Source organism: Calonectris borealis, chromosome 1, assembly GCF_964195595.1.
Source record: "Calonectris borealis chromosome 1, bCalBor7.hap1.2, whole genome shotgun sequence".
In the NCBI taxonomy this organism is placed as follows: Eukaryota; Metazoa; Chordata; class Aves; order Procellariiformes; family Procellariidae; genus Calonectris; species Calonectris borealis.
The window spans coordinates 199,143,974-199,171,409 of NC_134312.1; the positions used below are offsets into that span (position 1 = coordinate 199,143,974).

General features: G+C 37.7%; 1 protein-coding gene across 7 annotated transcripts in view; it reads left to right on the forward strand.

Annotated features, from left to right (window-relative positions):
• The window catches only part of MIPEP (mitochondrial intermediate peptidase), a 99,179-nt gene that overhangs the window by 54,646 nt on the left and 17,097 nt on the right, over positions 1 to 27,436 (forward strand). For 3 of the 7 annotated variants that reach the window (XM_075139915.1, XM_075139918.1, XM_075139923.1), the window contains exons 17-19: positions 12,736 to 12,857; positions 13,640 to 13,713; positions 22,629 to 22,883. In XM_075139915.1, coding sequence (XP_074996016.1) covers positions 12,736 to 12,857; positions 13,640 to 13,713; positions 22,629 to 22,723 — 291 coding nt within the window. In that variant the 3' untranslated portion in view covers positions 22,724 to 22,883. Of the gene's footprint in view, positions 1 to 5; positions 126 to 12,735; positions 12,858 to 13,639; positions 13,714 to 14,792; positions 14,879 to 22,628; positions 22,884 to 27,436 lie in introns of those variants that run through there. The other 4 variants (XM_075139917.1, XM_075139919.1, XM_075139920.1 and 1 more) reach the window with 4 other exon arrangements.

Here is a 27,436-nt window from a genome sequence, read left to right on the forward strand (position 1 = left end):
TCCAGAGTACAGGTTTCTTTGGCAGCATGAGAACTTCTTAATGGCCTATGGTTGCTAATGACTGGAGAGACCAAAACACCTGTGAGACCAAATATGTTAGCAGCCAAGTTTGCCAACAGAAGACAAGGCAGGTATTGTTATAGATACCCTAGAGGGAAGAAGTGTATGAAAAATGGTGTATCACCAATGTGGTTGTTAGTCTGTCTTCTTCCTGCAGCTGGGGGGACTCTGCCCAGACAGGGATCCAGACCTTGGAAGGCTCCACCTAGGTCCTTGTCTTAACTTGCTGGGATTGTGTCTGTCATGTTCCTGACAAAGGAAATCAATGGATGAGATGCAACCTAACATTTGGAGTGCTTGTTCAGGGAGGCTGTCAGGCACTAGAGGAAGACGTGGCTTGCCATGGGTGCTGAGAACACAAGGATTTCATACAAAGACGTATAAAGGCATCTGGCTGGTTGGTCAGCTGAAGAGGAGTTGGCGTCACTAGACAGAAAGAACTAGCTTCTCTGCAGAGACACATTGTCACCAGGTGCCCAAGCGCCCTTTTTATTTTGTTGAAGAACACCTGAGAGGAAAAGAGCAGCTGTATGCCTCTTTTTCCTTCTTTTCTTAGGAGTTTGAAGGTGACCTGACCTCATGCTTAGTTGTGTTAGGTAAGCCAGAGGCCAAAAATGGAGACAATGGGGTTTCTGAAATTCTGTATCACAGTCTTGTACCAGTCATGATCGCTGTCAGTAGTGGTGCCGCAGTGAAGAGGGGGCAGGCCTATTCCTCTGCCTGCTGAGGGCTGGCTGGCAGTTTGAGTGAAGTATCTCGTTATTGAATCTGCCATCTGTGGTGTTGTGGCATCTGTTGTCTTAGGATTTCTTGTTAGGTCTTTGGAGTGACTACTAACGTGTAATTATGACTCTGGTCCTGTATAACATTTCATGTGAATATCAGTAACACCATATAAAAAGAATAAATAGTCAAACTGGGCAAGCGATGAGGCAGCTGTCTTAAAATAAATAAGTGATAACCCTTAACCTCTGAAGGTAAAAGTGGTTTTGAATTCTGAAAACTTTACTCAAGTGGTGAACATAGATCTTGAAATTATTTGTAAGGAAGGCTAAGTGGCTGCCTATTGAATTTTAAACTGTGATTTCACTTCATATTTATTTTATTTAAAATCATCCCAAATTTGTCTTAGATTTATTAAGTTTAACGTAACCTTAGAACCTAAGCAAAACTGAAAGCTAGGTTAAAGGAAATGAAAAAGAACAGCAAAAAGGTAGAAATTGGTGCTGTTGGCAAAGAGCCAAATAACCAAATACTGAGTTGAGGATGAGGGAGTAAAATTTATGTTGCTAATCAATAAGGTGCTGAAAAGAACTGAGTGGGAGAAAAAGCCTGTACACTTGAATATCTGAGAAAAGAAGGTTATTAGAAAAGTAGAAGCCATATAAAAGTGTGAAAAACAGAAGACAGGATAAGCTCTTGAGCCAAAAGTAAAATTGTGGAAGTTTCAAGCAGCTTAAAAACCAAAAACATCAATAATGATTAAAAACAATGCATCAGAAAGAGGAAGGCTGCCAGATATTTGCTGGAACTGGAAAATAGCTAAGTATGATGATTCAAAAGACATTATGGTAGTTATCAGAGAGACTGAACCAAAGCCACTGAACCAAAGCCATGAACTATGCTGATGCAAAAAAGATTTGCTGAGAAGGGACCAAGCCCTTTAGAGACTTTATTCTATCATAAAAAATAGAAATCGTGATAGGACTAGAGATAATTACTAAAAGAATACAAGAATTCAGAACAAAAAAGGCTAGAAATGCTGATTGCAAAATGCAAGTAGTGAAGGTAATAAAGTTCCATAACTACTGAAGAAATAAGAGGAGAGTGGGGGAGAGAACGATAACAAATGTCAGAGAAAGCAGAAATATTCCATACCTCTGCCTCAGTGTTTTTTAAAGAATAAGTGAATTTTCATGAGGTAGGTAAAATGCATATAATTTTTGAGACGGATAGAAACACAACTGAAATTAAGAATGAAAGAGAGAGAATAATTGGATTAAATATAGTCAGGTTGTCAGAATATTTAAGTTTGTCAAAGCAGTCACTGACCTGGAGGAATTATCACTCACAAACTCATGAAAAAGTGGTAGTGCTATTATGATAGGAGGAGAACTTGGGAACTGTGGACTAATCATTCAGACTTTGTCACTCAGGAAGTAGTAGAACCAATTATTAAGCAGCTCATAAGTACCTTGAGAACAATCAAGTGAGCAAAATAACCAAGACTTTGTTAAGAACCTTCTGTGATGGAAGAATCCACTTTTCTTCTTAAGAAATTGATTGACTTTGGGAATAGGAAGGAAGTGGTTGATAGCATAACTCTAGACTTAGCAAGCTTTCTGACACTTGCACATTATAATTCTACAAGCAAACTGTGGAGTTATGGCTGAGGCAACATGTAGAAAACATGCTGACAGAGCAGGTGAAAGCTTAGTTTCAAACTGGGACATTTTAAGTGGAAGTCACCAGGGGTCTGTCCAGGAATTACTGCAGTTCTGTGTTTTTGTTAATTTGGATGAGAATTTATTCATAATATTTATAGAAACTCCTTCAGTTGACAAAGATTACAGAAATAACGAAAAGTAGAATTTAAATGATCCAGAGAATTTGGAGCCAAAGTAGTTGGATTACTGTGGCGTAAGTCAAGCAAGTGGGGTAGAAAACCAGCTTGTCTGAACAGGGAACTCCTCGTGGAGCTCGGGAGGAAAAAGAAACTGTATGATCTCTGGAAGCAAGGTCAGGCTTCGCAGGAAGAGTACAGAGCTGTTGCTCGTTTATGCAGGGAGAAGACACGAAAGGCCAAAGCTCAGTTAGAGTTGAAATTGGCCAGTGTTTTTTCAGATAACAGATGTTAATAGCAAGAGGAGGTCTAAAGAAAACATTGGACCAATACTTGTTGACGGTGGTCATCTGACTAATAGGGATGAAGAAAAAGCAGAGGCACTCAATGCGGTTTTTTGCCTCAGTCTTTAATAATACTGATAGACCTTGGGCTGCCCGGTCCCCTGAGTCAGAGGACCATGAGTGTGGGAACAGTGACTTTCCAGTTGTGGACACTGAAATTGTAAGGGACCAGCTGTATCAGCTGAATGTTCACAAGTCCATGGGGATTCATCCTGATGGGATTCATCCCAGAGTTCTGAAGGAGCTAGTGGATGTTATGGCAGGCCCTCTGTCTATCATCTGCCAAAGGTCTTGGGAGTCTGAGGAGGTCCCTGCTGACTGGGAGCTAGTCAATATTATTCCAATTTACAAGGAGGACGTAAGGGAAGACCCAGGAAACTACAGACCTGTTAGTGCAACCTCCGTTCCTGGAAAAATTACGGAGAAGATTATACTGGGTACTATTGAAGGGTATTTAAAGAATGATGCAATCATCAGGCACAGTCAACATGGGTTCACAGGAAGGGTGGGTTAAACATGGGTTAAACAGGAAGGTCCTGTTTAACTTATTTGATATTCCTCTATGATGAGGTCACCCACCTAGTGGGTGAAGGGAGGGCGGTGGATGTAGTTTTTCTGGATTTTAGTAAGGCTTTCGATACTGTCCCTCACAGCATCTTTCTGGAAAGTTGTCCAGCTGTGGGATGAGCAGGTTCACAGTGCACTGGGTGAAGAACTGGCTGAAGGGCGGGGCTCAGAGGGTTGTAGTGAATGGGGCTACATCAGGCTGGCGAGTGGTCACCAGCAGTGTTCCTCAGGGTTCAAATCTAGGGCCAGTCCTGTTCAATATATTTATCAACGATCTGGATGCACCATTGAATGCACATTAGCAAGTCGAAGCCTGTCAGTGTTTAAGAGGCATGTGGACAATGCCCTTAACAACATGCTTTAACTTTCAGTCAGCCCTGAAGCAGTCAGGCAGTTGGACTAGATGGTCGTTGTAGGTCCCTTCCAACTGAAATATTCTATTCTATTCTAGTTTGCATTAGGAAAGTAATTAAATACGTAAGTATTTAAAGAACAATAAATGCCAAAAGAGCGTGCTTTTATTCATGGGATGCTGTTAAAGAAAATCATATCTGTTGTAAATCACAGAGACATAAATTCATAGTAAAGGCAGAGAGCCTTCATAGAAGACTGCTTTTCCACTTTTTCTCTCTCTTCAGTTACTTGAAGAGGCACTGATGTTGCTCATATTCCACTTTTTGGAGTGTTTTGAAGAGAGATGAAGTCATATGTCATTACTCAACTTCTTGAAGTTTGTGTAACCCCTTCAAAGTAATTTTTTACCTTGCCATGTTGGAAACATGTTGTTTACACAAAGTGCAAATCCCTGGATTAGTTTTCATATGAGCCTTCTTAAAAGTATACTATAAAACCAAGTTGAAGAGTCTGGGTCTGAGGAAAAGATTAATAATAGAGTGCACAATGAACCCTGGGGAAGTGATAGTTCTATAAATAATTAATAGCTAAAAGCCATTTCAAAAAGATTGGTGCCCTGCTGAGGTCAGTATTAAAGTAGATGCTGGGACTTTCAAAAGCTCTTAAAGTCACCCTTCAAGGTTTGTTTAGGTTTCTGTCTTTCTGGAGTTGAGTTCATTTTATGATAAAGAAAATGCTGATAGCAAATACTGTGAAGATTTGTTTTCCGGTGATAATATGACACTATTCACTGGGCAACTATCTGCAGCAGTAGAGTGTTTACAGATAGCATAAGATATGAAGCACTTTTAAGGAAATTCTTTTTGCAAGTGTTAGCCCCGTGAAACTCAAACATACTTTAGCGATAGTATTTACCATGTAGTAGAGCATTTTAAGGAACAGTGCAGGAAGTAGTTGCATACATCTCTTGGTAACATTTTGAAATAGCTGTATGTGCTTTAGATGTATCTTATATATGTATATAAACACAGATTGCTTTGTTTAGCTTTATATAATTCTGTTCTCACAGCTCACATGTCTTTTCCCCCCGCCCAGGATTGCAGTACCGGAGCTATATAGATATAGACAGTGATAGATATAACTGAATATATCATTGCCATAAACACAGGCTAAAGGGCCTGAAATGAAATGCTCTTCAAATGTAGTGGGAGATTGTCCTTTCTATGAAAAACTTGCAGTCAAAACAGAAAAGAACAAGAGAGAGGAAATATTATCACCCTCGCTTAACAGGAGGTGGCAGTTAGTCTGAGAGGAGGAAAGAAGTAGTTTCTTCAAGTTCATACTGCGGTTTGTGGCAGATTCATGATTAGAATCATGACCCCCTGAATTCCTGTCTGGAGTGGCTCTGGCAAAAAATAGTAAATGAGCATTACTGTAAAATAGTAGCTGTTACATCTTCCAGTGTAGATACAGAAAATTTACATGATCAAGTTGTACTGGCAAATATATTTTGCAGTTACAACGTTGCTTAAGGTATTTCTTGTTTTTTGTAAGAGCTTATCTTAAGCAGCATTCATGATGTTTGTTTTAAAAGAATAGGTCAATACTTAAAATTAGGTTTAACTGGCAAAGTAGAATAAAAACCTTGGGCTTCAGTGTGAATCTGTACCTAAAAGAAACCGTGATGATCTGATTCTAGTTATCTCGGGCTTAGGAACCTTTAAAGCTTAGGCAGTAATAGAAATTACTAATTGGTAATAGGATGGTGTATGTGTGTTGCATGTGTATGCATATGTGTGTAGAGTTATGTGTTACAACATGAAGGACTTGTTTGGAAATTGTCTGATTGTGTATTTCTTATATTTTACTTAAAAAGACTAGTTATAATGTTTACAAGTAACACTGTCTCTCAACTTGCCCAAATAAGGTCAATCAAAGGACATAATATAGAATCAATTTTCATATCTCTGTGTCTTTTAATCTGAATTTTAAGGACTGTGGAGCAATGCAGATCATACATACAGCTTTCTGATGTTGGTATTTTTTATCATCTCCCATGTCCCCCTTCCCCCAGTCCCTTTGGGGACAGGAGAGAAGAGGGTGAAGAGTAAATAGTTTTAAATGATTTTGCTATAAGCAGCTTAAATGCATTAATAGTTTATAAACAAAAATAAAATATTTTTCTTTAATTTAAGCAATTCAAAGACCATATGGTACATATCTAGAATCACCTAAGTGGTTAATTGCATGTTAAATTCCTTTCCTCTTCCCTAGTGTAAACAACTGCAAAAATATTTACGTTCCCTGCCTTGCTAGATTTATTTATCATTTTATAATAAAAACACAGAAGTGTTATAAATTGAAATCTTAATCTTTTGCTTGACTCGCTTTCTAAAATGTCAGCGATGTCTCTGGGTTGGTTTACTTTGTGCGCTCTCCCACTCCTAATACAGAAATGCACGACACTGAAAAACTGAAGAGTATTGATGTTAAGCAAGTTAGGGGCGCAGCACAAGATGTGGTTTCTTGAAATTAGTTTTCTGTTATTCTAAACAAGATTAGAAACTGCAGCAAAGGAAGTGGCTTTAAAGCTCTTTATTGGATTTTTTTATTATTGTGAAATTCCAGAAAGATGATGATGTAATTCTATAAAACTTAGAGGGGCTCAGGCCAAAAAATATAGAAAGTAAGTTGACCGGTCGAGCAAGCCGCTGCATACCTATGGAGAGAGTTGTTTCTGCCAGTCAGTGAGTGCTCTAGCTTTTCCCCTGAGGTAGCTACTGGCACAACAGTTTGCAAACTCTGCACTCCAGAACTCATTAAACTGTTTCTTCAAGTGAGAATGAATTGAGGACGTCTTCAAAGCATGCTGTAAACTTATGTAACAAACTAATACAAGGAGGAAAAAAACTCTGTGATTTGTTTCAGAACAAAAGAGTGAATTTTTTAAGCTGCAAGGTGTATGTGAAAATCCTTTTCTCGTTTCGTAAAGTAAATGAGTAGTTTAAACAGAAAAGTGGGAGAATAAATTCTGCTCTGTGACAATTTGGCCTCCCCAAAATAAGCACATCCAGCGGCACATTCCATCTGTACATGATGACTGGATGTTGTTGTTGTTCTGTGCTGTGAAATCTCCTGAGTATCTTCCTTGAATTTTGAGAAAAGTGATCTTGAACTTCCATCTGGGACAGAATATGGGTGTGAAGAGCATGAAAATGCAAAGTGGAGTCAAAGGGAAAAAGTGAGACCAGATCTCCTGGTCATCTGATAATACAGTTTTTTCTTTTGCTAAAAGCACTTTTTCCCTCTGATATTTTAAAATGATGCCCTGTGCAGCTAGTACATCAGAATGGGAAACTTGCTAAGCTAAATGTAGAGCATCCCTCCCATCTGCACCGCACAGTAAATTTACCATTTTTCTGTGCTGAAAAGTGGCCTCATAGTTCTTGACCTGTAACTTGCAGCTCTTTACGTCGCACCTCCAGCCTCTGCTGTATAAGTGGCTGACACAGTGCCAAGAAAACATTGCCTGTGCTAACTTTCAGTGTGCTTGTTTGCATGCCACTGGAGTCCCACTAGCCCTGATAAACCTTGGTCTCAGCAGAGGGAAGTAGCCTGTACTGATTTCTATGCTAATCACTGATCTCTTCTGGCTCCCCAGTTACCAGAGCCTGGAGCTTCTTCCTGACTCTCGGGAGTTTTCCACCCGTGCTGATAGCTAAATTCAAGGGCATGAGGAGCAATAATATCAAGTTAGTGCCAGACCCAGGGGTTCTCCACCCAGTAGCCCCTGAAGGAGATAAGTTGGCTGCTCCTCTATTGGGTTTCCTGCCAGAGTAAGAATTTAATTAAGAAGGGGGAGGGGGAGGACACTAAATATCATCTTCATCAAATATTGTTCCTCATGGAAACTATTCAACAACTTGCTCATTGATGTAATTACTGTAGCACACATTTTGTAATTAAAAGACTTAAATGATGAAAATACTTCTCTTAATTTAGTGTTGGGTCTTTTCAGGTTCTCACTTGTGTTTTTTTGTCTTAAGATGCAAAGCAAAATGGACTTAAATATTCTTTGAAGTAACTGAAGTCACAGCAGAAACTGTTGGAAGACCGTTTTGAAAAGTCCAAGCACTAGTCAAGAATTTCTGTAGTTTTTTTTTCTTTCCAAAAGATGTAGTAGGATTTTGTAGCACTGACGCAATGTAATTAGTGACAAATTAATTAGCTCCATGGAACAATGATTACCCACACTCAAACAAAAGCTAGGTTAGTATATATTAAGCTACCTGTAGTTTTTTTCTTTCGATTTTATCTTTTTAGAATCACATCTAAATTTTTATATCAGATTATTTTTGTGATAATCATAACAGTTCTAAATTTAGAATTCAAATAATTGAATCCTAAATGAGTTCAGGTAGTCTTCAAAACAGTTTAATTGATCCTACCATATTGTTAAAATGAATGAAGTGGCTTAACTTTTAAATAGAAGATAGAAGTTGTAGTGAATTATTCAAATTTCTCCTACAGCAGTAGTCCTATCCTCTCCAAAGAAAACAGGATAAATACTTCTGTCCTCTGACTACAAAGGAAACCTATGTGACTAGTTTGGGCAAGACACCTAGTTTAAGGTAGCTAAAGTAAAATGAACTGAATCTTACCCTAAGAATGTATCCTACAAGGACTTTTTAAAAAATTCCTGATAAGGTGTGAGAATACAAAAGTATCAGTGAGGTATTTTTGTTTGTTACGGGATGGGATGGAAAACCATTGCACATGGAATTTTGGAAATATTTCAGACAGTTATAAGAGACGATTGATAATGTTGATGGAAAAAAGGCCCCTTTAATAACTGCAGTGGATCAGTCGCACACCTTTATTTCAGTCTGTTGTGTTGGATAAAAAGCAGGCATGAACATGACCTGTGGATGGCATATTATCATAACCCATGGGCTATGCTGTAAAATGCACTGTTTTATAAACTCCTGGAATGGGTTCATGGAACTTTTTGAAGTAGGTGATTACTCAGAGTCTTCATTAACTTTCTAGCTGCTTACCAAAAATACAACATTTAACAAGGTGAGTGCCCTAATTCTACATGTCTAGCCCTTACCCTTTCCAAAAGGGAAATTGATGTCTTTTTTTTTTTTTTTTAAATATAAAGAAAACATTTAGCATTGGAAATAACACAAGAAATCAAGTCTTTTTGCATCTATAGCTAATTTTATTAAAATGGAGTTTTATGTAAAAAGGCAAACCATTTAGTTTTAAATACATTTATAGTGATGTGTTTATTTTTTATTGGTCATAGAACTTTTTAAAGGAGTATTAGCCCATATATTCGTGAGCTTTTTGAATGTTTTATTGCCTAGATCGTAATCTCATCTGTATAAAGTAGGAAGAGTTTTTTTTAATGCAGGCAGGTAGCTCCTTGTGAATTAGGGTAGAGGATGTGTCTTAATGTTTAAATACAGGTAGCAAAGTCAGTTTTGGAAAGTTAATTGTTAGAACAGCATAGAATCAGGAAATGTACTTGTGTAATGTAAAAGGTACTAGATAATGGTGAAATATTGAAGATTGGGAGTTCCTGATCAGAAACTTTGGGTGAGGACTGAGAAAAAAGTGGTGACAGGGAACGATGACATGCTAGAGTTATTCATACTCTAGAGTGGGGAAAATCTGTACTGGTTAAAAAAAAAAAATTAAAATTGAATATAGGCTTCAAACTTCACTAGGGAATAGCAGTGTTTATAATCAGATTTCCTTGACTGCTGTTTGCAATATGAAAACAATCTTGGTTGCAGTATGCCTTTGAGGATGGTAGTCATCTTTTATAACTTGAACTATCTAAAAGTATGTTCCTTCTGTATTTCAATGAAGGAAGAGAGAGTCATCTATACCTTATCTGTCTTAGGCATCTACCTTAAGATGGATTGACTCATCCCCTATTTTTATTTCCTTTTTTGGAGACTGTTCTGTTGCCAGTGGCTTTTTGAATTCTCAACTTCATTGTATTTGAGAGCCTCCCCAAATGCAGGCAGTGAGATGAGCAGTGTCTTTCCTTGGTCTTTCTATATCCTTTCCTTTTCTTTTCTCTTTTGAAAGGAAGCAATGTGAAGTTTCTTGCTTAAGTATGTTAGCAAAGACAAGGTCAAACAAAACGTCTTGTATTTGAACAGAAGGTACTGAGGCCAGTTTTAGGTGCAGACTCTGAAACAAGCTTTTAGTCTTGGACAGGTTGCTGAGGAGATGTTCTTTTCTCCTTGCTTACTTGTGATAGAGAGTTTCAACAAACCTGATGAATGGAATAGTTGATCATCCTGGAAGTGCAGATGAGCTGGTTTAGGTGCAGACCATTAAATGCAAGAGCATTTGATGTGAACAATGTAATCTGAGCTGTTGAGGAAGACATACTGTCCTAGTTACAGCTTATATGATGCATTAAAATAATTCATTTCTGATGGGAGAGGTGGAAATATTCTTCCCTATGTCAAGCTCATAGAAATTATTTTTGTTTGTGGCAGAAAAAGCAACTTGGATTTTTCACTGAAATTATCTATTTGGAAATTATTTAGATTTCTGAGTATGTGAAACCAATTCACCAGTAAAGCTTTCCACATTCCTGAGAGTTGTACTTTCAACTTGAAACTTTTAATCCTAACTTTGAAAACTTACTGTGCAATAAAATAAAAACTGACATGTTTTCCTGCTTAGTCTTCTAAAAATGTAGGCTCTCTGATCTGTTTCAAAATGTGCTTTTAGTTTAGTCATTATGGTTATAATTAAGGGACTAGTTAGAAAAGCTGTAGCTATAAAGTATAAACACGGCAACCACAATGCTTTTCAGAGCAAACTGGAGAATCTGTATCCAAGCTGAATGTTTTTACATACTTCCATTACAGTGAGATACGGTACAGTTGGTGTTTGCATTACAATGAGATACAGTACAGTTGTTGTTTAATTTAAAGAAAGGAAAAAAAAGGTTAATCATTCTTAAGAATTTGCATCATGCATAAAGACTCGCAGGAAAACTGAAGACGGCAGACATTTTTTCATCTCCTCTAACTTTGCTGCTCCTGCTTTAAACTAGGTGTGTAAGCTACTGGTGGAGGCTAGATTGCTCACCCATGGCAAATTCCATCTGTTTTGGATGCCTGTCTTAGGGTGGAGATAACCGTCTTGTTAAAAGTAGCATGTAAATGGCTGAATTACAGCTAACTTTGAGAACTTTATTTGTAGGTGTTGCTCAGAAAAGTGAGCTAACAACTTTGTTTCTGATCAGCTTTTGCTACCTCTTTTAAGGTAAAAAGACTGATTAAAAGCCAAATACTTTCTTTTTCCACCCTCTCAGTTGGTCATTTTTTTTAACATACACATACATCTTTGACTTGGCTAATGGAGAATAAGATGATGATCAGCACTTTCTTGAATAAAGAAACATAGATTATTTCAGCTGTAAAAAAATCAGGAGATTGTTACTTACAGTGTGATAAAGAATCATGGTCAAAAATAAATAGTTCTGGAAAATTGCTAATGCCCCTTCACTTTTCTGTTTGGCTGCCTCAGAATTTCAGCCATTGACTCTAGGATAAGAGCAAGCATCTGACAGCCCATGGATTTAAATTTAAAACGTCTGTTATGCTACTTTATTGTTTATCTTCTAGTTCCTCTTTAAAACTCTGTTTTCTATAGTACCTACAAAAATCTTGACAACATCATATCACAGGAATGTTAAGAGCTTCGACTTTGGATAGGAGGACAAATAAGATATGGGACTTGTCTCCTCTTTGGTGTCCTCAGAGAGCCGAAAGTTTCTCATACATTCATCCATCTTCAGTTCACAAAATATGCTGGGAAACAATGTCTTTTCAGCATGGACCTGCTTGCCTTTCCACATTGTACCAGAAAGGTGATGAAATCTTCGTAATTCAAGAATGGAGATATGGAGACTTTAGACAGAGCCCTGAGAAATGTCATCAAAGTTGGCTCTGCTTTGAGCAAGGGTTGGACCAGATGACCTTTGGAGGTCTCTCCCAATTTAAATGACTCTGTTGCAGTCAGGGAAATAAAAAAAAAGTATTTTTATTTCTGTGAAAGTAAGGCTGATACTTCTGATTTTTGTCTGCTAAGAAAACAGAAGTAAACAGTCAACACCAAACAGCATTAAAAAAGGAATCCACCATCACTGGAATGAGTCATAAAGCCAAGTAACAATATGTAAATTAATAACAATATAATTACGGATGATAATCTGCTATATATATGCATTTAAAAATGTGCAAACAAATCTGTGAACAATGACATTGCATGTGGATGTAATTTGTCTACCTCTGAGATTTTTGGGATATGTGAAACTGTATTTTGTATAGTATTAAATGCAAGTCCCTATTATAATTTTGTTTGTGGAAAAAGTTTATAGATTGAACTTTTCCAAGTGTGACACTGCACTTATCCACATGGAAAATGATAAAATGTGGTGTTACTTGTGATAAGGTAATTGTCATTTTCTTTCAAGAGCAGTGGAACAACACAGCTATTATCAAATATGAATACATTTTTTTACTGCTTGGTTTTCTCTCCTTCTGACCCTAGTTATGTATAATTTCAATTATGATGATAAGAATATCGGATATACAGTATTTAGGTTGAAATGCTTCTTATAATAAAGGATGTGTTCATTCTAGGATTTCTGGTGGTAGTTGTTTTTTTTCTTTTTTCTTTTTTTTTTTTAACTGTTTGTCATTAATAGTATCAGCTTTCTTCCATCATACTTCAGAAAATGCCGAACAATTTAAAGGATTTAAAAGATGACTTCTGTTCTGTTTTTTGTTTGTTTTCTCCTTACAGGCCTGGCAGCTGCGATTTAGTCATCTTGTGGGCTACGGTGCCAAATATTACTCCTACCTCATGTCTAGGGCTGTTGCCTCCATGGTGTGGAAACAGTGTTTTGCTCAGGACCCGTTTGATAGGTAAAAACAGAGAAAATACTAAGTAGAATGAAGTGTCATGCTACTTGTGTGTGGAAAACATGAATCAAATGGGTCCACGTAGGTTGATGGGCTTTTTTAATGACAGTTAGTTTTTAGCCTTTTTCTTGATTTTTAGGAGGATTACAAAACAGGAAATAACCACAGGTATAAAGTGTACTTTAGGATATGTTCATTGGTGCAAAAAAAATTGTGTCGATGTTTTAAAATACAGGTGTGCTAGTTGGGAGGCACTGAAATCCATATTTAGATATAATTAGAGAGCTTGATTTTCACAGATGACTAATTACTTGTAATTTTCTATTGAAATCAAAGCAACTGCGGGTATTAAACAAGCTTCATGTCACCAACTTCAAAGCTAAGTATAGCTATCCTACTCATTCTGCTTTGTGAAATTAAAAAGTAAATTGTGAGATCACAAATTGTAAGTGTTCTTATACCTTATCTGGATGTTCAGAACATTGTAACAGAGCAACTTTTCCGCTTGGAGCAATGAAGGCTGAAAAGTTGTTCGCAAATTAGCTTCTATAAACACCAACACATATTCATATGTATAAAATTTGTCTTGTTCAGTTACTCATAGTATAATTTTAAATATAATTTGAATTTGAGGAGTCAACATGGAATCAAGGCAGTCATTGTTTCAGGGTGGAAGATTTCATTTGATCTGTGTCTCTGAATTCTGTAGAGGTCCTAGAAGCAAATCTGACTGAAAGCTGAACAGATTGTGTTTGCAGATGGCTCTAACATCTGTGTTTCTCCAGGGCAATGGGTGAGCGTTATCGTAGAGAGATGCTGGCACACGGCGGTGGAAAAGAGCCCATACTTATGGTTCAAGGTAGAAAAAAATTGGAACTGTTTTATTCCCTTGCTCAAGGAAGAAATAACTTGAGCATTGCATTTCCCAATTTGGTCTTTTTAGTCTAATTATGATTTTCATTGGGTTTATGAAAGAAAACTTGTTCATTTATTTAGTTAAGTGGACTGATTGTCGACTTTGTGTCATGGTCAGTAGAGCTCCTTGTGGTTCACAGAATGAAAACCACACATATAGTTGGGGTGAAGTGTTGGAAGGGGTTGTATTACAAGGCTGTCTAAAGAATTCAGAATAAGAGTATCACATACATGAAGGAAAATAGATGACACCATTTTTGGATACAAAAAATGAGTAACTTTTACATACATGGAATTCATAATAGATCTGTTTATTTTATATACGAGTATTTGAACTTGTTTTGCCACGTCATGTTAGCATCATCAAAATAGCTTTCGTTGTATTGGTACTTTGAGTATACATTCTCATGGAACGGAAGTCTGAAAACTGTAATAAAGAAACATGGTTCATTATTCCTTTCAATACCATATTTGCCTTTCGAACCTGGAAAATAACTTTTAAAAATCATTCATAGCAATAGCAAAAATACTGTACTTCATATATTAAAAAAAAATAATGTCAGGAGAATGAAACAAGTTTGAGAAACTGCTGACTTTATCTCAAATCTGTCAATGAGAACAGGATAAAGACTTTCCTCTGCAGAGTTGCAGAGGAACATTCAAACCAAACATTTTTGCGTTAGTGTCGCTGTTCCTGATATGAGGCAGTTGGTAAGTATTCATCTAATAGTGCATTTTTCAGTTCGCTCTGAAATTCTTAATAGTAAGGATGAATATTAATTCATTGGCCTCTGTTCACTCCAGTTTGGTAGACTGGAAGTTGCAGGGCTTTTTTCTACAGATAGGGAAAACAGTGATAATGCATCTGTATTTCATCATGAGATTGGCGCAGTTTCATAACACTTCAGTTCTTTGACCCATCTATTTATATTTGAGGCCATAACCTCTGCTCTCCTTAGACTCATCATATATTAAGCAACTATGTATTCTTAAGAACAGTTTATTTATATTTCTGATTTACAGGGTTACTTTTCATTCAGCATGACTTTGCAAACTTGCCTTTCTTTACTGTCTTGAAGAGTCTGTGTTCGTAACCTCAAAAAACCATAGCCCAAAATCGTGGATCAAGTAGTTGCAAGACAGGAACGTACATCTTTACAAGCAAATCCAATTGTTATGTTACAAGTTATATGGTAGAGAAAGAATGTTTTTAAACACCAGTTACACTTATCATCTTTTCTGTTTCTGGGATGTATTTTTAATTTTACTGAGCATAGAATCTTCCTGGAATGTTCTAGAGGCTATGTTGAAGTTGCTGGCAGTGCGCTCCCTAGAATCAAATATTATTTGAATGAAGTTTGCAAAATTCATCTATGGATGGACTTACATAAAATCTATGGAAGTACAACTGGCTTTCTCCCTTGCATGTGGGAGAACACAGTGGAACATGGTACAATCAGTTTGGGGTTGAGAGTATGCATCAGTTATTTTGGATAAAACTTGCTACTGAAATTAATCTGAAAAAGTGGCATTATAATCCAGGAAATTCCAAGTTTATTTTAAGTTTAAAGGAAATCCAAATGTGATGAAGTCTGGCAAGGTACAGTGAAAGCACACAAACAAGTTTAACTCTTGTAATGCAGTAATTAGATGTTTTAGGCATTTCAATATTCATAGTTCTCATGCTTGTTGTCCTCAATTCATTTAGTGCAGATAGTTCATCAGTAAGTCGTCAGGACCAATGGTGAATGATGAAGAGGCGATAGCTGTGCAGCCTGGGGTTTGAAGAGAGCAAGCTATATTTAAGGAACAGTTGTGCATGCTGCAGGGCAGTGAACTTAACGTTAATGGTAGAACAATGGGATCTTTTATGACGTGACCAAAAAATCTATGTATAAAAGATACACAGTTTGATTTTTAATTTTTTTCTTTAAATCAGTAAATCCATAAACCACTGAACAGAACTGTGTGTCACTTTAAGGTCAGTAACTGTAGTGCACCTGCTGGTGTGTTTGTTCATGTGTAATAGGAGAACCAGACAGCAATAACTCCTCTGTGTCAGCATTAGTATGAGTGATACTGGTGATAAGAGCACAGACTATGATTTACAAAAAATGGCAGAAGTTTTCAAGATGTTTTCACAGAATTACAGAATCATAGAATAGTTGAGGTTGGAAGGGACCTCTGGAGGTCATCTAGTCCAACCCCCTTGCTCAAGCAGGGCCACCTAGAGCCGGGTACCCAGGACCATGTCCAGACAGCTTTTGAATATTTCCAAGGAGTGAGACTCCACAGCCTTCCTGGGCAGCCTGTGCCAGTGCTCAGTCGCCCTCACAGGGAAAAAGTGTTTCCTGATGTTCAGAGGGAACCTCCTGTGTTTCAGTTTGTGCCCATTGCCCCTTGTCCTGTCACTGGGCACCAGTGAGAAGAGCCTGGCTCCGTCCTCTTTGCACCCTTCCTTTATTTATACACTTTGATGAGATCTCCCTGCGCCTTCTCTTCTCTAGGCTGAACAGTCCCAGCTCTCTCAGCCTTTCATCACAGGAGAGATGCTCCAGTCCCTCAATCATCTTGGTGGCCCTTTGTTGGATTCTCCCCAGTATGTCCGTGTCTCTTTTGTACTGAGGAGCCCAGCACTGGACACAGCACTCCAGGTGTGTCCTCACCAGTGCTGAGTGGAGGGGAAGGATCACCTCCCTCAGCCTGCTGGCAATACTTTGCCTAATGCAGCCCAGGATGCCATTTGCCTTCTTTGCAGCAAGGGCCCACTGCTGGCTCATGTTCAACCTGGTGTCCACCAGGACCCCCAGGTCCTTTTCTGCAAAGCTGCTTTCTTGCTGAGTGGCCCCCAGCATATACTGGTGCCTGGGGTTGTTCCTCCCCAGGTGCAGGACTTTGTACTTCTCTTTGTTGAACTCTGCCCCATCATCCAGATCATTAATGAAGATGTTAAACAGGACCGGACCCAGTATAGGCCCCTGGAGTATACCGCTAGTTGGCCTCCAACTAGACTTTGTGGCACTGATCACCTCCCTCTGAGCCCGGCCATTCAGCCTGTTTTTAATCCACCTCCCTTACTACTAATCCAGCCCCATACATCAAGAGCTTCTCTGCGAGGATCTTGTGGGAGACAATGTCAAAGGCCTTACTGAAGTCCAGGTAGACGATATGCACTGCTCTCCCCTCATCTACCAGGCCAGTTGTTTCATCATATGAAGTTATCAAGTTGGTTAAGCATAACTTGCCCTTGGTGAATCCATGCAGATTATTCCTGATGATTTTTTTTATTGTTCATGTGCCTGGAAATGGTTTCCAGGATTAGCTGCTCCACCACCTTCCTAGGGGTTGAGGTGAGACTAACCAACCTATAGTTCCCTGGGTTCTCCGTCTTGCCCTTCTTGAAGATAGGAGTGACATTTGCTTTTCTCCAGTCTTTTGGCACTTCTCCCAGTAGCCATGATTGATCTAAGATTATCGAGAGTCACCTTGCAATGAGATCGGCCAGCTGCCTCAGCAGTCAGCATCCCATCAGAGCCTGTGGGCTTATGTATGTCCAGATTGCTTAAATATTACCTGATCTGATCCTCTTTCACCAAGGGTACATCTTCCTTGCTTCAGGTTATTGCACTGGCTACTTTTATGTTCTGAATTTCACTTTTATACTCTGAATTTCTTTAATATTACTTTAAACAGAAATTTTAGAAGATATTCAAGATAATAAAAATAACCAGAATTCATCAGCAGATTCCTTGCCTGTGCATATTGCGATGTTCATCTGTAGACCATGTAAAACTTAAACAACCATGCTTGAATGACTCCCTGAAAAATGAAATTGAGGTTACTCAGGTCTTTTGACAAGTTAATAATTTGATTGCTTGTTTGGGATTACTTGAGGTTAAATCCTAGAACACACCTGATGGAAAAGCTTATTATATGTTTATACTTAATTGCTCAGTATTTATTACAAAAATTGAGAGTTTAAGGAGAAAAGTAAGAACAGTTACTTGTTCTTTAATTTGTTTAGGTTCAGTCAGCTTCTGACTCCTTTTGCTGCATTTTTTCCTTTCCATTATGGATATTCCAGAATACTTGATTTCCATCTTTTGTTGATTTTCATCAGTTGCAAAACTGCGGTCCCATAGCAGATGACCAAACAGATTCCTGATTAAAGACAGATTCCACCAAACTTAAAAGCTTGTTGATTTTACTCTTCTTCAGGGAAACAGTCCAGATTCTGTGCTCACTAGTGCCGTATTTCAAAAACCTTAAGTTCCGTAGGCTGTTATTTCAGGCATTTTTTTAATATAAAGAAATGCGCTTGTACAAGTCTTACTTCTGGATGCACATATGTAGCCTCACCGTGCTTCCGTATCTCATTGTGAAGTTAGCCATATTAATTGACTGTTTGATAACAGATAAATTCACAAGTGCATTTCATTTATACAGTTTCTTTGTTATTATTTTCTTCTCAGAAGCTATCTATTGTCTTTCTTTTGTGTTTGGATATGACCCTAGCTTTTCATCTTTCTCCCACATGATTCCATAGATGTACTGATTAGGGAAGGTAAAGGATCTGACCTGCCATCCAGTGGAGTTACTGACAAGATTCCTGTTTGGACTAGTCCTTAATTAGAAAACACAATATACTTTTTTTGTTTGGATTTGATTCTCTTGGCATTTGTTTCCATTAAAAAAAAAACCACAAAGAGTTTATGAAACCTTTTTTAACATTTTTCTGAAGTGACTCCTTTTACCCCTTTGATAATCTCCAAAATACAGAAATAGTCACAAATATGGACAGCAGGAGCAATTAAAAAATGAGTGAACAATGCTTTGTCCAAGAGGTTTGCTATTTTTTTTTCTCCTTAGAGAGGAATTACAGTTTGAGAAGAACTTGATTCCTCAGTCATTTTGGGTTGGCCACATGGCTCTGTTGGACCCTCTCCTTTCCAGGACTGCATGGCATTAGGGATTCCAAATTCCTTTGAATATACGTAAGCCAGGTGTCCCTTCCAGGTCCAGTTGTGTGCTGGTTACAGGTCTGAACAAGATTCAGGTGTGCACCATCCCTCCCTCTCTCCCTTGGCACTCCCTGACTGGAAAGAAACCCAGGTGCATAGGCAGAAAGTGAATTGCATGTGGAAAGTACTGGGTTGGATGATCTGGGAACTGAGAGCATGGAGCATACCCTGGAGTGCGCTTCTCCTGCAGTTTTGATGCAGTCGCATCGCCCTTTGGGTCTCTGAAGAAATCCTCATGCAAAATACATGTGAAGTTGTGTTCTTGATTTGTTAATGTTGTATTATATTGCAGACAGAAAGACTAAGTTGTGTGCATACATGGTAATCAAACCAACTGAATCTGTAAATAAACATGCATTTGCTCCAATGCAGTTTGAAAATTTGTTTTTCCATGCCTCAAACTGTGCTTTGTGGAATAATTATGACTTGAAGAGGCTGTAAAAATCTTCAGATAATGATTGTATGTCTTTGTGAAAGTATAAGGAATATGCATAAATCCTAAAAGGTGATGTGAATGGCAACATATGTTAATTCAAACTACACGGACCCAAAATAATTAGTGTTCCAAAGGAGCAGAGGCCAAATTTTGCCACAGGCTTTATTCTTCTCCCAGTTTTCAGTGATTGTAGGTTATAGCTAGCCATCTCTCAAAGGGTGTGGTTAACCACAGTGCTGTAATGTGAAAGAAAACTTCAAAGCAGAGAAGATAAGCTATGCAGTTGCCTTAGGCTTGGGAGAGACTGAGCTGAAATAGGAGTTGGGCTGAACGTATAAAATACACTCCTAGATTTTAAAACTGCAACCATCAGACCTTGTGGACATCTTACTAAATCATTTAGACTGAAGTGCTGAGTACTTACAATATATCAAAGCTGATCTTGCTTTGATATATTTTAATGGAGTTTAAAGGGAGACGTGACCATTCTTAACACATCTGTGTAGAGTAAGAGGTTAAAACACGGACATACCGTCAGTGTCTGTTTCTTTTGGAGTTGTCTAGTCTGAAATCTGTAGTTATTTATTTCATAAGGGCATGATCATTTTACTACAGTAGGAGTTCTTCAGCAATGACCTCAGTTACTCTTCGTCCTTCCCTTGCAAAAGCAAATTCTGCTAGTGTGTGCTTTTGATGTCAGTGATGGGAAAATAGCAATCAAGTAGACCACTAATGCCAGAAATCTGAAATCTGTTTGTATTATCAAGAGTTGGAACTACTGGGTAGGAGGTCGTTTGACATCACTATTGCCAGAACAATTTTGAATTCTCTTACATATTTAAAACAAACCATGTGGAGTCTAAATGAATGCAATTTGTAACAAGTTTTGAGTGAGATTTGGTAAGGCAGTATTCAGCTGCACTAAAATACATCCAAGTGTACTGTAGTTAATTATGGTTCTTTTATTCATTTTGTAATATCCAGGGTTGGAATGTTTTTGTTATGATTTGCCATTTTTATGTAAGAGGGAAATTAAGTCTACTTGAAGATAATCCCAGCATCAGTCTCTTCTGTTCCCCCTAATCATTATACTGTTAGCTTTTCTTCTTTTGCAACATACTGATAATCATAGTTTTAAGAATTGTCCACTGCAGAGTAAATTTTAGTGTGTCAAAAGAATTGGCTAAACATCATCTGGGCTGGCTGTTTTTAATAAAGTCAGTATTGGAAGGGGGTTTTTCTATTTTGGGGCTTGGGGCTTGGTGGTTATGTCTATTATGGCCATCTTTATATACCGTCTTTGCAGCATTACAGTCATCCCACCATACTGATATCTGATAGAAAAGGGCATATTGGCTATAGAAAAATGGTTCTTTCATAGAGCCACATCTTAAAAATTGGAAGGAAGGAATAATTTCACCAACTTGAGATTTTTGTACCTGAGCTAGTTATCCAGGTTTCCTTTCTGGGATACAGGGAAAAGTAGGTTCTTCATAGGCACAACTCATCTCATCATAAAGCAGTCCTCTGAAAAAGGTCAGATGAGTGGCACCCATGAAGGTCTTCCTACTGTTCAGTCTCTAGAAATAGAGCCCAGTTAGTTCAGATGTAAATGTCTGAGGCAAAATGAGGCCAAAAGAAGGCAAAATGAATTGCGTTGTTGGGACTACACTGCTCCAACTGAATTTAAGATGAAGCTCCAGTAGTCATGCATGACAGTACATGTTCCAGTGGGCTGCCATCCATGTCACCTTCTTAAGGCATTCTCTCCACTTCTGAGAAAACTGCAGGAAGATAATATGAGTTTAAACTGGAATTTTTCCAAGGTTGTTAGGGAGCAAATATGCATGTCCCCCAGCCAGCCCACTAAGGAGCCTGAAAGAGGGAGTCTGCAAGAGGCCATGGCTCGCTGGGGAGGTTAGATTAGTAGCTGGTATATCTGGACACATCTTTTTCTCAGCCCAGCATATAGCAAGCCATTTTTCATTGTGAACTAGAAGTAATTCCACAGCAATTTTACTAACATTGGAGTAGATGACAAGTTTACCAAGTATTTGGAAATATTAATTCTGTTCTCTTTCATTTCAAAAATAGCTTGATGCAAACTTCATTTAACAGCATTTCAGTCAACCTATATACAGTACGAGATTTGTTTTCCTTTTAGTACTCAGTATTAATCTACTGGGTTATGGCAGTTTGTGTTGACACTTGCAACATGTGTTTAAATCAGATTGAAATGGGATTCTGTGAGGTCTTAGCAAGAAAATTCTTTTTGGTTGCTCACACAAAATTACCTCGAGCTGGTCTGTTTCCTGGTGGGTTTTGAATCGTTGTGTTATAGTAAAAGATTCCAGTCTTTTAGCAGCATGCAATTATAATTTCCACTGAAAGCAAATATTGTTGAGGATGTGAAAGTATATAAAATTATGTTCAGTAGGTACACCGATCAGAAAGGGTAGAACAAGGTTATATTTACATTGGCAGTTGTCAGAAAGAACAGATTACTTCAAAGAAGTACGAAGATTAAATTTTACATTATTTGGCAGCTATACTGTTTTTCTTTCTGGTACAAGAAAATTTCCATATATAATCTTGAAAATGTTAATAACAGTGAAAAGACCAACATTAATGTAATGTTTAGTACAAAGAAACATCTGAAAATAATTTACAGGGTGTATTCTCATGCTTTCTAAAAACTGGGATTCTGGGGAGGAAGGTGTGAGATTTTTAGTTGGTCTGCTTATAGAATTACCTGACTTGAGCATGATTCTTCATTATGCCAATTTCCCTGTCTGTTATTCTGTAGCCATATGCTACAGCTAACATATGCACTAATTAAAATTCTTAATAAAAGGTAAGTCCTGATACTGTAAAAAAGCAAAACTAAAACTGCAGTGCACTGAAAATGCATTTGTTTGAATATGTTTCATGACTTGTGATATATTTTAGAGGTATTTGTACTTTAACTACTAAATTAAATGCTTTTAAGGTGTGTAACGCTGAGAAAATATGTTGCTTTTTCTCGCTCTGTCATACCCGAGACTCGGCAGATAAGGATTTAGATACCCACTCAATCACTGATTTAATCCAGTCATTTGGAAATGACTGAGTCTATGGTTACATTGCTTTAAAATGAATATAATTCCCTGCTTAAGCAAGATTGTAACGATAAAAATCAGTTCACAGTCTTGAAACTTGTAAATTCTGTGATAACGTGTAACAGGTAGCTTGAAGAAATTAATCCCTATACACTATAACTGCATTTATTTCTTGACAAAGAAACACAATAGCTGTTTCTGTCGTACTGTGACATTAAAAGTTAGTTAGCCATAAGCATTATTATTGACAAAGCTTTCAAAGTCATAGTATTCTTGCTTAGAGTCTGTTGTCTTGGTTTTATAGGTATGCTTCAGAAATCACCTTCAATTGAAGATTTTGTGGATGCCCTTGTTTCAGACTTAGACCAGGACTTTGAAACATTTATCACGGACTCATAAAAATGTTCAACAGAACTGAATTCTTTTATGGAAGATTGCATCCATCTTAATAATTGTGTATAAAATATTGTTGTGACTGGTTTTGCTTCTTGGTGGACACTTGTAACAAGTTTGAATATTCATGTTGGTGGAACAGTAATAAATAATTTCGTTGGTTTCATTTGTGAAGATGATGGCTTTCTGTTGCATAGGAGCTTAAGCATGGAATTTGAGAGAACAAATCCTCTAGCATGTACTGTTAGAAAATTTGATCTTGTAGGAACAGCTGGTTAAATGGGAATTGAACTCATCCTCAGGGTGGGTGGAGTGGTATGAATGGTGTTTTGGTATGTACATTGGATTCAGTATTAGGACATACCTATCAAGTGTCATGAGCCAGAACTGTTTGCATGGGTCTTTCTCACATGCTTATGGATATTCTTTAAACTTGTTTAACCCTATTCCTTACATTGGGGAAAAGCAAATTGTGTTTGCCACTGAGAGGGGAAATTGGAAGGAAAGATGAATTGGAAAACTAGGAACTGTATTTGAGATAGGGAACAAAAAGACAGATGGGAAAAGAAAAACTGTAGTCATACAAGTAGGTGATGGAAGATGTTAAGGTGTGGAGGAAAGAGATATCCTGCAACACAAAAAGAGACAAAGGAGTAAAATAGGTAGCCCACAAATGTTTCCTAGTGGAGGATAACATGGAAAGTAGTCATGCTCTTGTAGCTGTGATGATCCAGTGGGTATATGCTTGGCCACATTTGTAAGTGATAGTAGTATCTTTTGTTATACAAAGCCATTGAGCAGGTCTCCTTCAGATTTGGAACAGAAGTAGCAAACTTTAAAGCTAAATACAAAAGATGGACTGTTCATTGTATCAGGTGCATAAAATGGTTGGGAGGAGGAATGGAATTTACAAGGTGCCATAAAACTGGTATTGCTATTGAATTAGTAGTTTTTATCCAACAGTGTTAGAATTTTAGTTCCTAGGCTTATATTTTGGAGGTCTTTCACTGAGCTTCAGTACTCATGGGTCAGGAATAGAGCAGTTGTTTTCTGAGGAGTATTCTCCCATTAACGGGGCCCTTTTGTGCTTTTATCTGTTATCTGGATGTGTTTGGTTTATTGTGTAGCGGTGGTTTAGTTTTGCCCACGTTACTTTAAGGGCTTTACTGGATGAAGTATATCATGTTTCGGTGAATATGGATTTGCCGGCATTTTGATGATTCCATCACAGAGAACAATTATTGTGGAAATATGTTGACAAACCTTGCTGCTTAGGGACAGCCTGAATCTGTTCCCTGCATGTTTGTTCACATGGTTTCCTTTTAATGATGAGTGGATGAGTGTTGGAGAGCTGTTTAAAGTATAGGAGGGCGGGTTTGGGGGGACAAAAATCATTCAAAACGAAGATGTTTTTCCAGGATAAGCTGCAGCAGTTCAAGGTTGCTTGCATATTATACAGTAGGTGATAAACAAAGGAAACGTTATCAGTGGGTTTTATTTTTCTCTTGAAGTAAATTATGAAATGGTATTTGAGTGACTATTTAAAAAAAAAAAGAAAGTGATGAATTTTTCTCTGGAGTGATTGCCTTGTCTTTTAGAGGTCCTCTGTAGGTTGCTGCAAAAGGTATCATAAATGTCCTGCTCAGCGCAAGTGCAGTGAAAGAAGCAAGAGAAGAAGAGAACCAAGGCTGAGAGATGAGGGCAAATAGCTGGGAGAGAAGCACATGAAGAATAAAGATAAAAAAACTCAACCAGAAAAAGTGAATGTCTGGGAAGGGATAAATAAGAGTAAGAGCTGATTGGATGATTGGGCCTTGTTTTTTTAGCAGAATTTGTGCTATTGGGTATCATTTGGTATTTTACCCTATTTTTTCACTTTTTCTGTTTTTGTATGGTAGGAATTTGTCTTGTATGAATAGCACTGCCATTCTACTAGAACTGGGTTTAGACATTTTTAGATATGAAGTGTTTTGATTAAACAATAGCAGGCATATTTTCAGACATGTACGACAACCAGGCTTCCATGTTGTACGTCTGAATGGCTACATTCTGTATCTGCAGTTGGTCCCTACGAGGAAAGAATGAATGATTTTGCTTAACAAACTAGGTGGGTATTTTGCTGTAAGTTAAGTGATTAAAAAAACCACAAAAATGAAACTAATTTAAGTTTACGTGTGAGTAAAAACAAATTGTGAAGATGGGAAGTTCTCAAAAGGATGCAATAGCTCATGAACATAAATTTAACAACCCCTCCTGGAGTATTTAATGGAAGTATGTTTTAAAGGGAATTCAAGGGTGTTGCTAAGAGAGCCTTGTGTTGTTTGTTGCCTTTTTTTTGTACTGGAGCAAGCTACCAATAATGTTTATCTGGAGTTGGCACATGTTAAAAGATTCATTGTGACAAAAAGAACTTAGCAACAGGAAATCCTAGTGCTGACACGGCCCTGGGAGCACTACAGTAAAGAAAATAAAGCATCATAATTGGCGGAATAAGCAGAGCATTTAAAATCAAGAGATTGCCTCTTGATTTTAATTTGAAAGAAATTCAAGTGATGTTGATTCTAGAGTGTAGATACTTTAATAAAATATGTGTAGTAGTCACTGGTTTATGCCCATGGCTGCTATTACTTCCTTAATTCGCTGTCTCATTTGATCCTTCTGTAAACAACAATCTTTTCCAGTTTTTATCAGAGTGGTGTCAAACAACACCTTCCTAATACTAAAATCAGATATAGACAAAGAAAGGAAGAAAATCTTGTCTTTTGCCAGAGCATAGTGGACTTTAGCTTATTGTCACAGAGTCATAGCTCTTGGGATATTTGAAAAAGATGGGAGCTGGTAGAAAAATAAATAGAACGACAGCTTCAGGTTTTTTGTGAAGAAGCTCTCTTGACTCCACTAATTTTTGTTTTATGAAATAACCTTTGAGGATTGAACAGTAGACATGATTAAGCCTCTTGAGAATGTATTATATCACCACTACGATGCTTACTACAGAAAGGGAAATATTATTCTAAATGATTTTTTTCTCTTTTTGGTAGTTTCTAAAAATGCTTCCAGCTGTTCAAATGTCTGATGCTTTTCCCTTTCTTTTTTTCTTTTTGAGAGACTTTTATTTTCCAGCAAATATGTGTACTTTCAGTAATGTGAGACCTCTCTTGTGACCAGCAGTGTAACTCTTCTTAAATGTAAAAACCACTGTAATCCTTTTCCAGCATTCCATATTTTCCCACTGGGCCTGCTCAACCAGCTATCCAAAAGTTGGTTTTATAATATTGTAACTCAGCGTCATGCTTTTAATCTGAAATTGTACTGTTTTGGGTTTTAGCTGCTATAGAAAATAAGTAGTGAACATCTTCATTACATCCTTACGCAATCCTGAAATAATAACACATAATTAAGATATATCAGAAAAACACACGTGGGTTATGTTTGATAGTTTGAGGTGTCTGCTCTGCTTTTTTTTTCATGTTTGATGTGATTATTTTTCTGATTCACTTAAGACAGACTGAAATATTGCTTAATAATTGCTTCCTGATGACATAAACGCAGCTGGTGCTGCATGGAGTTCTCTAAAGGCCTTACCAACAGAGATAAGAGGACCAGAGGGCGGTAGTTAAGTGAAGAAGGCAGGGAAGAGAAGAAGCAAAATGACCTCTGAGTTAAAAACTTGGGGAGAGTAAAAGAGGGTTTTCTTTCCAAAGCAGTAAGTCTGAAATGGAAATTACAGCACTGTCAGTAACAGAAAAGGCAGAGGTGTTAAAAAATATTTCTGCTTTGTCTTCAGTGGAAAGCCAGATGGAAGAATTCATATCATATGTTGATAAAATACTTTCCTTTCTACAGGTGTTAAATAGCAGCTTGTACAGTGGGTCAGACTTAAATCAGCGTGCAAAAATTAAAATTTAATATATATCAAAGTAATGGAGCTTAGTGTCATAGATGATACTAAGATGGAAATGAAGAGACTAGATCATTGTAACACAGCAATATTGATGGCTCAGAAAACATGCATTTCAGTTTATCAGAAGATTATCTTAATTGTGAAACGGAAGCAGAAATTTGGAAGGTTGAACACTGGTCTGAAAACAAGTGTTTAACAAGAGCCGGTAGCTGAAAGTTTAAATTAGACAAACTTGCCCCTAATTTTTAGTTTATTTTTTTGACAGCAGGGACAACTGAGCACTGGAACACAGGTGAAGGACGGTGCTGGGGTTGACTGATCAGCACTAGAAACCTTCGTCAAAAGTGGACTATTTTCTCAAAAATATGCCCTAGTTCAGATTAATTCAGAGAAGCCCTGTAGCCTTAGTTACGCTAGGGGACAGCCATCTGTTCTGGTCTTATGAGCTATGAATGAAGAAAGTGTCTTTGGAAGGAGGTTTTGCCACGAGGGTAGCAAGTCCACGCTCGCTGGGTAACTGTCCTGCTGCTGGCTTCACGGCTAGGAGGAATTCATGAGTGGAGAGCTGGAAAAGCGGTGTGAGCCAAAGCACCTCCTCTGCTTGCTGGTAAGTGGGAGGCACTGTGCATCTGCTATTTCAGATTGCTTCTGGGCGAACCATTGGAGATTTTCTGTTCCCAGAGCCAGGGTTTTATTTACATGGTGTTGGGAATGAATTCAAGTGAGTGCTTTATCCTGGCAGATTTGCAGTGTACCAAAAGGGGAATATTACATTAAAATTAGAAGACTTAAAGAACTTGAGAACTGAAAATGCA